Source organism: Bison bison, unplaced genomic scaffold, assembly GCF_000754665.1.
Source record: "Bison bison bison isolate TAMUID 2011002044 unplaced genomic scaffold, Bison_UMD1.0 scf7180017864212, whole genome shotgun sequence".
NCBI classification, from domain to species: Eukaryota; Metazoa; Chordata; class Mammalia; order Artiodactyla; family Bovidae; genus Bison; species Bison bison.
The window spans coordinates 3902892-3916091 of NW_011494784.1; the positions used below are offsets into that span (position 1 = coordinate 3902892).

The 13200-nt window shown below is 37.2% G+C and overlaps 1 protein-coding gene and 1 long non-coding RNA gene across 10 annotated transcripts in view; one reads left to right on the forward strand and one right to left on the reverse strand.

The window, feature by feature from the left end:
• LOC104992151 overlaps nucleotides 1-13200 on the forward strand; it is a 64241-nt gene that overhangs the window by 33684 nt on the left and 17357 nt on the right. For 2 of the 5 annotated variants that reach the window (XR_825670.1, XR_825671.1), the window contains exons 2-4: nucleotides 2959-3177; nucleotides 4102-4207; nucleotides 6985-7795. This is a non-coding gene — a long non-coding RNA (uncharacterized LOC104992151). Of the gene's footprint in view, nucleotides 1-2755; nucleotides 3178-4101; nucleotides 4208-4578; nucleotides 4671-6984; nucleotides 7796-13200 lie in introns of those variants that run through there. The other 3 variants (XR_825668.1, XR_825669.1, XR_825672.1) reach the window with 3 other exon arrangements.
• The window catches only part of PRUNE2 (prune homolog 2 (Drosophila)), a 295177-nt gene that overhangs the window by 13677 nt on the left and 268300 nt on the right, over nucleotides 1-13200 (reverse strand). For 4 of the 5 annotated variants that reach the window (XM_010844906.1, XM_010844908.1, XM_010844905.1 and 1 more), the window contains 5 exons: nucleotides 11118-11220; nucleotides 10323-10454; nucleotides 9166-9252; nucleotides 4624-4722; nucleotides 1273-1308 (listed from right to left, as the gene is read on the reverse strand). In XM_010844906.1, coding sequence (XP_010843208.1) covers nucleotides 1273-1308; nucleotides 4624-4722; nucleotides 9166-9252; nucleotides 10323-10454; nucleotides 11118-11220 — 457 coding nt within the window. The remainder of the gene's footprint in view (nucleotides 1-1272; nucleotides 1309-4623; nucleotides 4723-9165; nucleotides 9253-10322; nucleotides 10455-11117; nucleotides 11221-13200) is intronic. The other variant, XM_010844909.1, reaches the window with a different exon arrangement.

Sequence of the window (13200 nt, forward strand, 5' to 3'; positions counted from 1 at the left end):
CATTTTTATCCTAATATTCCTTTATAAATTGCTTATAGATATCTAGCTTTTTAAATACTCTTTGAACTGGTTTTTAACAGCTTACTGGTTCCTTGATTAAGTAATTAGTTGAATAAAATTATTGGCATGTATTCATTTTATATTTGCATTAAAGTTATGATTTTGCTATTTTGAAAACTATAATAATAGTGAGCAATATTTTTTGTACTCATGCAAATAAGTCAGAAGCTGTTAGTTAAGCTATATTTCCCAGTCACTGAATAGTAGTTTTTTTAAAAATATTGTAAATTCAGGAATTTGGTTCTATAGAAGTATTTCACGTTGCTACCATTTTTCTGCATTAGTATGAGTTAGTGAGGTTTTATTGCCTCAGATGATGCAAGTGATCATCTGGCTGTTACACTATTCATGGCACTGCCTGTGATGTGTTTCTTTTGCTGTGGTGCCTAAAATTGCATATATATTTAAAAAAAATGTTTAACAAGATAACCACGATCATTAGGGGGACAAACAGATTGTAGTACAAATAAGAGAAATTACATCTATCATGGAACAAAGGAAACTTTTAAAGGGCAGCACTATTATCAGGATGCAAGAATAAAACACCAGGCATGCAGGTTCTCCCAATTCATTCCTGAAATGCAAGCCAACATCACTGCCAGCTGCTGAATGGAAACCAAGTCTTACTTAGCTGCTTCAGATGCTTCCCTCAGATCTTCATCCAGTCTGCATGAGCAAAAATTATCAGTGTAGAAAAGAAACAAGAAGCAAGCAGAGCGTGAGAGAGTCACAAAAAAGAAGTCAAAGCAGAGCCAAATGAAAGTGGAGCGTATGTGCTTTTAAAAACCAACCTTTGGAGCCTAAGACACATGCCTTCAATTACATATGGTGTTTTAGGAACTCCCAAGTCTGTGTTTATGTACGTTTCCTTTGCAAAGTCCTTCATAAAGGGAGATACAAAACTTGCAAGGAGACTGGAAGCATGCTGGCTGAAATAAAGCTGAAAACAGCCACAGCAGTTGTCAGGGCTAGTTAAAATTAGCTTGCAGCCTGGGCCAAGTCTGGGATGTATCTGGTTTAGTAGGTTTCAGTTGCAAATTAGGTTGACCTCAACAGCTTTAGACACACGACAAAGACTGGAAATGATATACTACAAGGGACTGATACCAGGACCTCTTCCTCTGGTAGCCTGTTGAGGTCACCCACAAGTAAGACACTGGTGTACACACACACAAAGGATCCAGCGTGAACTGAAGAACAGGAGACGTTTACCTCACACTTCTCTTATAAGATCTTTCTTCATCGTACCTTACAGGATAAAAAAACGAATGCAATGAGGAAAATGAGTGGACAGATGGAAAAAATGACAGGACAGTCAAAACGTGAGAGACGAACCCAAATGATAGTCAAATTGCCTTTGGAGAGGAAACCTATTTATATTCAATACAATCAATTATTTTGAATTTATAGTTATATACAGCCGATCCTCATGATTTGCAGATGGAGTGTTCACAAACTCACCTACTTGCTAAACCATAGTTGCAACCTCCTAAGCAATACTTTGGCACTTTCATGGTCATTTGTGGACTTTAACAGAGTGCCCAGAAATTTCAGTCACCTGCTGTGTGGGTTCCCAGCTGAGGTGGAGCCCAGTGGGGCTCTGCCTTCTCGTCTCAGCTCTCACGCTGCAAACAAATGGCCTTTTACAGTCTGTGTCATGGCATGTTTATTTTTATTATTTTTGTGCTTTTTTTTTGCTGGTGATCTCTTTAAGAATGTTCCCCAAACATTATGCTTAAGTATCATCTAGTATTCCTGAGTACAGGATGGCTGTGATGGGCCTTAGGGAGGTATGTGTGTGTTAGATAAGCTTTGTTCAGGCACAGGTTATAGTGTTGTTGGCCCTGAGTTCAAAGTTAGTGAATCAACAATACAGATCAAGTAAGGTATCTTTAAACAGAAATGGACATAAAACAAGGTTGTATGTTAATTGGCAAAGGAGAATGCTGTGACCAAGCACTCACAGAAACTTAGCCCCGTGTTCCCCCTGAAAACAATGGTTCAGTATGTTATTCAGATCTGTAAGAACATCACTGCCACAAATAACAAGAACTGACTGTAATCAGTGATTATAAACCTGATTTCAGATTGGGCTCAATTTTCTTTCCTTTAAGCCCTTTGATGCATTCTATCCCAGCTGAATATTGGCCTTGGGATTGGATGAGATCCTGCTCTTGTGTAATGGGAAAGAGTTATGGTTTGTTACCAGTTTGAAAATGGCATAATATGAAAATGATGCAACAAGGGTCAGTTACAGAAATGAGAGAAAGGACAGCCAGAGGAGATGGATTACGAAAGACAGGACACATGGGGAGGATATACACGGTTGTAAGTTTCTTCCTCCAGAAGAAAATCTTTCCAAATAGAACCTTCCTTTGGAGGAAACTTTTCTCAAATAGAAAACCTGACTTGTAGATGAATGAAAAGCACCTCAGGCAAGTTTAACTTCTCAACTGAACTTCCCTGTGTGAACAGTAAGTTTGGAAGGACTGATGCCGAAGCTGAAACTGCAATACTTTGGCCACCTCATGCGAAGAGTTGACTCATTGGAAAACACCCTGCTGCTGGGAGGGATTGGGGGCGGGAGGAGAAGGGGATGACAGAGGATGAGATGGCTGGATGGTATCACCGACTCGATGGACATGAGTTTGGGTAAACTCCGGGAGTTGGTGATGGACAGGGAGGCCTGGCGTGCTGCGATTCATGGGGTGGCAAAGAGTCGGACTCAACTGAGTGACTGAACTGAACTGAACTGAAAAGCAACACAATTACAATAAATAACATTCTGGCTTGTCAACTTTGTGCCAGGTGGCTCCTCAGTGCTTTATGTTCATGGTTCTCATTCTGTTCTCAGGACCTTGCCATGAATTAATTGCTCCTTGTTTTCTCATTTCACAGATGCTGAGGCTGAGACTCAGAGAGTTCTAAATAGGATTCCTGAAGTCTCAGAGAGGCAAAGTGGGAAGAAGGTTCAAATCTAATGCTGATCCTCCAAAGCACATTCTCTTCTCTTGTTCCCAGTGCCACACTGGCAGGGAGCATACTCACTTAGAAAGTGGCCAGTGGTCATGTCCACTTGAAGATGGAATATCCTTGTCGTCTTTTGCATAATAGGAGGTGGGTGTGCTAGTACTTTTTTTGGAGATGGGGTGTCTTCTTTTTGAGGCAGCAGGCCAGAGCTGTGAGTTGTGCTGGTCTGGGGACTCTATAAAGCCAGTGGGGATTACATCCACCATCAGGAGCTTATGCATGCTCAGCTTGATTCAGCTAAGCCAACTGGCAGTTATCAACCCAATCTGTATCTTCTGTTCACACCTGATATTGGGATGCAGGAAAACCAAACTTGCAGCTACTTCTGAGCTGTGACCCAGAAGGGTATGGGTATTTATTTAGATGGATATTTTATCTAAATATACCCCTTATATTTATCTAAATATACCCATTATTTAGATGGATATTTTACAGGAGGTAAAGAAATCTGGGAATTTTGATTCCAGGCTCACCTGGATTTAAATTCTAGTTCCATCTCTTCCTTGTTCCTGCTCCTACTTTGCATAAGTAAACATCCCCTTCCTAAGTGACATTTCTTATATGTAAACAGGGCGTTTTCTCTGAGGATTAAATAAAGGATATAAATAAAGCATTTCTTGTACCCAGAACAGAAGACATGCATTAAATGGGAGTCTTTTCCTTCCAGTTTCTGTGCCTTTTTTAAGTGAGGGAACTCTTTTTTTGGAAGCCTGAATTGGGAGGTCCATTCTGCTCTCCATCTTATGGAGGAAGATAGGGTATCCTTGACTGTTTTCTTTGAGTTGATGGTTACCTTCCTCCCACTTTTAATCACACAGAAAGCCAGTAAATTAGACATAGTGAAAGAAAAACATGATCGACAGTAAACGATAGTTCTTTGCAACAATTAACCAGTTAGGAGGGTTCAATTTCCAGCATCACATTTTTAAGCCCCAGCTCCAAGCAGTTGACTTTTTACTATTTTTGCAGTATAATCCTACAATTTTAAGTATCCATGCTTTCTACCTACAGGCTTTATTTACCAGGTCCCGAGTAAGGAAGTCATTCCTGACTGCACCACCCACCACTCTGCTTTATCTTTCACCTGGAGGCAACCATGAAGAAATCAGAGAAAGGGGTAACTTTTCTCTCTTTTCCTTGGGTCAAGCAGATAAATTACTTTATATAAGGCAATGAAGAAATCCAGGCTGTGTACAAAATCTACCTTTTGTGTGGCATGCAAGACAGAAGTAACAAATACACTGATTAGTGTTAAATTTATGCTTTCCCCAAAATGGTAGTAAATTCAAGGTGAAAGTGAGCAAATCTCAATAACACCATAGAAGATCATGTGAAAGTAGATCTACAAGAACAGAACAGTTATCTCTAGGTTATAAGAAAAGAAATATATTTATTGGAGAATATTTATTATTTGTTTTAAATGTAAAACAAAAGATAAGCATTTCCCCATATTCCAGGAGTCAGTTATTTTCTCATCTCCTTCTCCAGACATGCAGTATTTCTTACCAAATCTTCAAAACCATCAGGACTTACTTGATGATGCTCTCTGGAATATGGATGCAATCCATTGGGATCAGTCCACTGAGTTCTGCTAAACTACTGACGTATTTAATTTTACTGCTGAATTTGGAACTTGAAAAAAAGAAAAGAAGAAAGATTTCAGTCACTCCTCCATCCCTCAGACTTCTGCCTCTTCTTGAAAATCCTTATCACCTCGCCCCCAGCACTCTGACTTAGAAGAATAGCTATATTATTTGAGTAGTTACTATGTGCCAGACTCTGTTCTAATTGGTTAATATATATTAACTCTGGGGATTTTCCTGGTGGTTCAGATGGTAAAGAATCTGCCTGCAATACAGGAAACCCAGGTTCATTCACTGAATTGGGAAGATCCCCTGGAGAAGGGAATGGCTACCCACTCCAGTATTCTTGCCTGGAGAATTACATGGACAGAGGAGCCTGGCAGGCTCCAGTCCATGGAGTCACAAAGAGTCATACACAACTGAGCAACTAACACAGACACATATTAACTCATTTTCTGTGATAGCCTAATGAGGTAGGTACTATTATCATTCTCTTTTTAAAGATAAGGAAATTTAGACATAGAGAGTTAAGTATTTGCCCAGATTTCACCTTCAGTCAGTGGCAGAAGGTGCCACTTACCTATAATGATTGGCTGTTTTATAAGAAGGTGACATTTTTGTATTACTAGTGTAATAGCAAACTAATTCTAAAAATATATCATTCCACTTGAAAGGGAACTTGATCAGGCATCAAACTCCCTTGAATGGTCTCTAATGAAAAGGCCTCCCCAGTTTACTGAGAAGATGCTGTCAAGGTCACCTCTGCATACATCCAGCTTTCACATTTTACTTGCAGTTTTGACTATGGGCTACTGGCTGTGGCTTGCGAACAGTCACTTCAAGTCCTGATAAGCCTTGGGTGAACACACACTACTAACGATATGCCACATTAGGCCACTTCCTTCCTCTGGAATTTCTGAGCTAAATTCAGATTTTGATTTAAAAAATGGAGGGGGTAGAATAAGAAGGCAGAAGAAGTCATGCTAGGAGGACACCTCCACACTGGAATGTACAGTTTTCTAAACAGCAAAGTGATTCAGTTTCTCATATTCAGATATGTATTTGTAACTGAATGTGAAAAAGAATATTTTTTCTTCTTGGTGTATTGGTACCTGCTATTTCCTCTACCTGGCTTTAGCTAGCCAATCCTATTCTTCAAAACTCACCTTGAGGATGCATTCTTCTGGAAAGCCTCTCTCGATGCAGACTCTCTGTCTTCACGCTTCACCTGTTACCTTAAAACTCACCCTCACTCTGAGTTATCACCCTCCAGCTTCCTTTGTTCCCTCTATTGCAGCTGCTTTCTTGTCTACCTGTGTCAGCTGCCAGGCTGTGACCTCTTTGAGGAAATCAATTGAGCTATTTAATTTCTCAACCTGCAGCACCTAACCCAGTGCTTGACACAGACAGACAGTTCATTTAAAAAAAATGAACTTGAGGAGGGAGGGATAAATTAGAAGGATGGGATTAGCAGATACCAACTACTATATTAAAATAAACAGGTAAACAACAAGGTCCTACTCTACAGCACGGGAACTATAGTCAGTATCCTGCAATAAACCATAATGGAAAAGAATATGAAAAAGAATATGTAACTGAAAAAAATACTCTTTTTCGTATTTAGTTACAAATATGTATCTGAATACAAGAAACTGAATCACTTTGCTGTACACCAGAAATTAACACAACATTGTAAATTAATTATACTTCAGTTTAAAAATACATGAATTAAAAAAAAGAATTTGCTATATACCTCTGTCATAGGTGTTACCCTTTAGCAGTGAAAAGACCTATAATACATTTTAGTGACCTCTTTTTTCAGGTCAAAAAATCTGTTACACTAACATAGATTGATTCACAGGGATCTTTAAAGAGGGTTTTATATGCTGAAACTGTAGAACATAATGTTTAAGTACTTGAAATATGTGTTCTTTAGAATTAGGTAGACACTGGGTTCAGAGCCTGAGTTTATCATTTCTTGGCTATGTTACCACAGACCTGGGGTTGGTAAACTATGGCCTGTGAGCCGAAGCCAACTTATTACTGGTTTTTTATATCTTTGCACTAAGACTGGTTTTGCATTTTTTTTAATGGTTGAAAAATGATTAAAACAAAACTATTTCGTGACATGTAAAACATTTCAGAAAATTCAACTTCAGTGTTCATAAATCAAGTTTTATTGGAACACAGGGACACTTATTTATTTACACATTATCTATGGCTTTTGTCCTACCATGGCAGAGCTAAGTAGTGGTGACTGAAACTGTATGGCCCATAACATTTAAAATATTTAATATCTGACTCTCTACAGAATGGTTTGCTGGCTCCTGGTTTGAACAATTTATTTGACCTCATTTAACCTTAGGGTTTTTTTGCTACAATACAGAAATGGTAAACAGTGCCTCCTTCAGACCATCATTAGGATTAAATAAAATAATGCATGTAAGTACTCAATAAATGTAAACCATTATTACATGTAATTTACCACAACACTACTTGCCATAATTTAATTCTTTTTGTTTTAATTATTGGGGCTTCCCTTGTGGCTCAGCTGGTAAAGAATTCACCTGCAATGTGGGAGACCTGGGTTTGATCCCTGGGTTGGGAAGATCCCCTAGAGAAGGGAATTATTATTATCTTGAAACTCCCTTCAATAAATGTTGAATTAGAATTCTTTCTCATACTCTTGCCATAATAAATATTTACCAAGGAGAAATATATTTATTTTAAAATAGAAACTGAATTATTAAACAAACATCAGTGAATCAATATCAATTCTAATGTTTGCTTTTTTACTCATTAAAAGTTTGTATAAGCTCTTCATTGTACATTTATTCCTAGTGCCTGTCAAAGCATTTTCTGCTAATCTTAAAATTAGTAGCTTTTTTAAAATATATCTTAAAGGCTTGTATTATGCTTTAAAGTAATTTAAAGAGCTCTCCTGCCAGAGGAAAACTAGTTGAATCCTGCTACCCAGTTGTTGGAAGTAGTGGATGGGAATGCTAAATAAATATAAGTGAACACAGACAAAAAAAGGAGATTCTGGAAGGCACAGAACGCTCAATTTCTAACTTAAAAAAATAGATATGAAACAAGCAACAAAGGTTTACTGAATAGCACAGGGAATTATAGTCAATATTTTGCAATAACCTATAATGGAAAATAATTTGTAAAGTAATTATGTGTATATGTATAATTGAATCACCTTGCTGTGCACCTGAAACATGGTTAACGAACTATACTTCAATAAAATATATATATAGTAATTAAAAACTATAAAAGATTTTAACCTTTAATTTTTTCTCCAGAAGTGATCAGAATTTTTCTTACAGATTCATTAATAACACTGAGACAGAAAAATTTCAGTTTATATAATTTGTATTCTGATGTTAGGCAAGTTCTAGTTAGCTGATATATAGTTGATTCACAATATTATATTAGTTTCAGGTATACAACTTAGTGATTCATTATTTTTATAGACTATCCTCCATTGAAGTTATTATAAAATGGTGCATATTTTCCCTGTGCTGTACACTATATCTTTGTAGCTTATTTATTTTATACCTAGTAGTTTGTACCTCTTAATCCGATACCCCTATCTTGCCCCTCCCCATTCTATTTTTTAAAGCTTTCTAGAAAATCTATAGTGTCCCTTTCATTTAACTGTCTCAGTTTTACTATGTAAGAGGCATATCTTACTTTTCTTTTCATCCCGAAAATGTAAGGTTATATAGCATCTAACATAAAATAGATGATGAACAAATATTTACTGATTTGAAGTGAATTTAAACCTAGAAGGCTCATGGATGATCAAAACAAAGCTCTCAAAATGGCTGCACAGACTCTTAACCCACTTTAGGTGACCTCCATGGTATTTGTTCAGAAGAAACAAAATAATTAAGGTCTGGCTTATGTTTCTGTCCTTGATGTGTCTTTGATTTCCATTGTCATGGTATACTCTACCTCTTTGATTCTTTACAAAATACCATATTTCTTTAATGTGTGTGAAAGTCGCTCAGTCGTGTCTGACTCATTGAGACCCCATGGACTATACGTGGACTACACAGCCTGGAATTCTCCAGGCCAGAATACTAGAGTGGGGTAGCTTTTCCCTTCTCCAGGGGATCTTCCTAACCCAGGGATTGAACCCATGTCTCCTGCATTGCAGGTGGATTCTTTACCAACTGAGCTATCAAGGAAGCCCTTATTGCTTTAATAGTACTATCTATACAGAAACCTCACTATTTCATTTTCTGTGTTTACAGCAAGCAATATAGAGATCATGTTTTATAATTATAGGGGAAAAATAATCACTATGAAAATATACTCACTCTTAGAGTCTCTTGCTGGGCAGTCCAAAGTATATTTTCAGGAAAGGCAGAGGCAAAACATATTATCCTAAATACTCTCTTGGTTTATGAATTTTTGTGTAGAGGAACAATGAATTACATACTTTAAAAAACTAGTACTTTTACTGTAATAATGACTATACCTTATAAAAGGTCGTGTAACTGCAAGGATTGTTCGGATGAACCAAGATGGATGAACAATGATGAATGATTTTAAATTCTTCCTCAACCTATTTTGAAAAAGAAAAAAAAATTACTCATAACCTATTTTGAATGGGAATTAAAGTATTTTTGTGTGTGTGTATATATATATTTATATAAATATTAGGGAATTCTTGTGTAAGTTACTGTCATCTGGTAGGCAGGTATAGAATGCAATGAGATATAATTTGAAACTTGCATAATTCAAACCTCATTTTCCCACAGAAATAAATGTAAAATAGAATGGTCATACTCTTGGAGTGCAAAAATCTATAACCATCATGGCATATTTTTGTTTGACGATGCTATTCATTTTTGTCAGCATTATTTTTTTATATTTTGAAATGAATACCCAGTTCTACTGAGCCTGGGTTTCTTCCTGTGTATAATGAAAGCATGTGGTTATCTGGCCTTCAGATTAACGTTTTGGATATCCTGGCATATTTTTCAGCGTTAGCAGTGCTACTGTATGTATGTTTGGATGATGAACGGATTTTAGTTACTATACCGGGGCACTCGCATGTTGCTTTGCAGGGAGCCACATCCGAGAGGAAGCCATGCTATAGAAAACATCATAAATTTGTATGCTTATTATGAGTTTTCCTGTAGATGGCAACAATGTGTTTGGTTCTAATAAAACCAGTATGAATAGACGTGATGTATCTTGAGGAAGGGGCACACACAGTCACCAAATGGGCTGGAATTAACAGTGAATGTTGAAATAAGGGCACGTGGGTTGCCTGAGTCACAATAACGCTAGTGCACAAAAAGGGCAGCAAGGCCGCATGATACCAGTGAAGAATCGTGGACTTTGATTTATCAGCTCAAATTGCACCTCCATATGGCAAACGCATGAGCATACTTTAAAATGCTTGTCACCAAGTTTGAGATTAGTAATATTTAACAAAATCTGGGGAAGATTTGCTTTATTTAAAATTTGAGTGATACTTTGATTAATATTTTAAAATTTATTATCTCAAATCAGCATTAATTCAATGTTCCTAAATTGTGACTGCATTTTTGGTAAACTAAAAGGTCACTGGAGATGGGAGTTATTGAGGAAGTCAAAATAGTGATTAGCTAATAGAGCCCCACATACCGTCTGTCAATCATCTGGTAACATTTCTTCATCCAGCCTAACCCTGGCATCTTCCGTCTTGGGGTTGCACCATTCAAGTACACAATCATATAGTCTTCAGCTACCATCAACTCTAAAGTACTTATTACATATCTGATCACAGGAAGGAAGAGAAGTGTTTTAAGTTCCCACATGATAGAGTTCATCTTATTTCACCATAATTATATAATATTTAAATTACAGGGTGCATAACATTTAAGAATGGTTGCACATATTACCTCTTCTTCTTGAGAAGAATGCAGTTACCTAAGATCACTTCTCTGAGAGTATTACTCATTTATTTGCACAGTTATCTTTGTTGTTTTTTTTTTTTTTAATGCAGGTACACTTGAAAAGTCTGTGGGTTAGAAACCCAACTTTCAAAAATATCAGCAATGCTATTGTACACTAAAGGACAAGTCAGATTAAATAAAGGCAGATATAAATGAAGTCAGGTTATTATCAGTTGACTAAGAACATGTTATCAGGAAACCAAAATAACACTTCACCCAAAAAAAATGCTACAAAATTTAAAAATATGGGCCAAACTGTGTTCATTTTGTTTTCAGTGCATTCTCCTGACAAAACAGCTCCTCTGAAGCTTTCAGTCTCTTGAGCAATTTACCTTGATACATATTTCATTGACTTTTAATCAAAGGCTTAGAAAATTCTACATCAAATTGTACATCATCTGTTTCCTTTTATTAAAGATGTTCTATCTGCCATTGCATCCCCACAGACATTAACTCAAAACATTTTATTGTAAGCATCACTCACAGGAAAAGATTTTCCATGACATAATGGTAGTCCGCCCGACTGCTGTCTGGCAGAAAACAGGCGGCAAACACAATGATGGCATTTAGGCCGTCCCCATAGTATCCTGGGGAACAAACAAAAAGACATTTGTAACCAACTGAAACTCTTAACAAGATACTATTTAACCTAAAGGATAAATCTGGAAGCCTTGGCAAGTGTATGTATGTGGATGTATTAGATATATCTTTAAGTGACTATTATAAAGACGATATACTTCTGTAAGTATATACACATATAATTATCTTGCAGTGGTTAAGATACAATACATAGTGTGAATATATTTGCATATATAGGGCACCCAAGTATTATGGATGATTATATGTATTGTACATAGTCGTGTAAGTGGGTTATAAATATTCAACTTAAAAACAAAGGATGGTGAGGCAACACATTTTGACTTAAGGGCTTCTAATTTATATAATAAAAAAGCTAATCTGTATAACACTCTTTCCTTTAATTGCTAAGAGAGAGGTTCTATTTGATCCTGTTTAGTATTTCCTAGTTGTAGTAAACTGTGTTCCTTGAAAACTCATCTTTGAAACACGTGTCTACAAATTTGTCTATAGAATCTCACGTGTCTTCCAGACTTAAAAAATGGAAGCAATGCACTGTACTTTCATTTTTTAACATCCATTTAAAAATATTTGTGATTGTATCATATAACATAGTTCTAGGCTTTAGAAACATTAGAGATGTCGTCAAAGCTTTGAGTAGGAGGACAGAACACACCCTCAAGCCTGATCAGAATTTGGCGTGTTTCACTTTTTCAGAACTCTAAATACCCCTCTGGTGATTACAAGGCAGTAAAATACTGGCTAGATATAGATTTGGATGGGCTTAACTCTCGAAAAGCAGTTTAATGAGATGTTTTCTACAAGGATAGAGAGTATGACTCTGCCACAAAAGAGGTGGGGGAAGAAAGTGATACCAACTAAAAATACATCAAATTATGGGTTTGTGTATATTACTAATTTGAGGCTGCTGCAGATAATGCTACATATCTTAGAAGATGCTACCTATGTAAGTGTATACCTGATGGAACACGTTTGCAAAACAGGACCGCAGTAGCTTCCCTCTGGATTTTTTGCTTTAGTCCCATCTTTTCCAATATGTAGGTATTTTGCCAACTTTTTAAAGAAGGTGGTATGAAGGAAAATGGCATAAGGAGATATATTTTCATACAAGAAGTGTTTGTTCCACAAATAATTTCATTTAGGAAGATTCATAGCTGAATAGAAATCCACAAAGGATAGGGTGGCTTAATGACATTAATCCTAACTCCACTAAAATATGCAGTTAAGGCTCAGTGCAATGAAAAAGAGAGTTCATTAAAAGAAAAAATGACATAATGAATCCATCTTAAATACAAGTACAAAAGCATCCTTTTGAAGACATCAGGAGAGGCAAAGACAAGATAGCAGAGTAGAAGGACTTGAGCTCACCTCCTCTCAATGAAAACACCAGAATCACAACTAACTGCTGAACAACCATCAACAAAAAAGACTCAATCCTATCTGCTGCTGCTGCTGCTGCTAAGTCGCTTCAGTCGTGTCCGACTCTGTGCGACCCCATAGACGGCAGCCCACCAGGCTCCCCCGTCCCTGGGATTCTCCAGGCAAGAACACTGGAGTGGGTTGCCATTTCCTTCTCTAGCGCATGAAAGTGAAAAGTGAAAGTGAAGTCGCTCAGTTGTGTCTGACTCTTTGCGACCCCATGGACTGCAGCCTACCAGGCTCCTCTGTCCATGGGATTTTCCAGCCAAGAGTACTGGAGCAGGGCCTATCTACACCCTCCCCCCTCCCAAAAAAAAAAAGATATTTTATACCCAAAGACAAAGAAGAAGCCTCAAGAAACAGTAGAAGGAACTCTTTCACAATATAATCAAATGTCAGACCTCCTGGGTGTGTGAACCACATACTAGAAAATAATTATATTGCAGAGGTTCTCCCATAGGAGTAAGAGTAGCCTGTGGGAGCCTCACATCAGACTCCCCAGCTTGGGGTCTGGTATTGGGAGGAGGAGCCTTTAGAGCATTTTGCTTGGA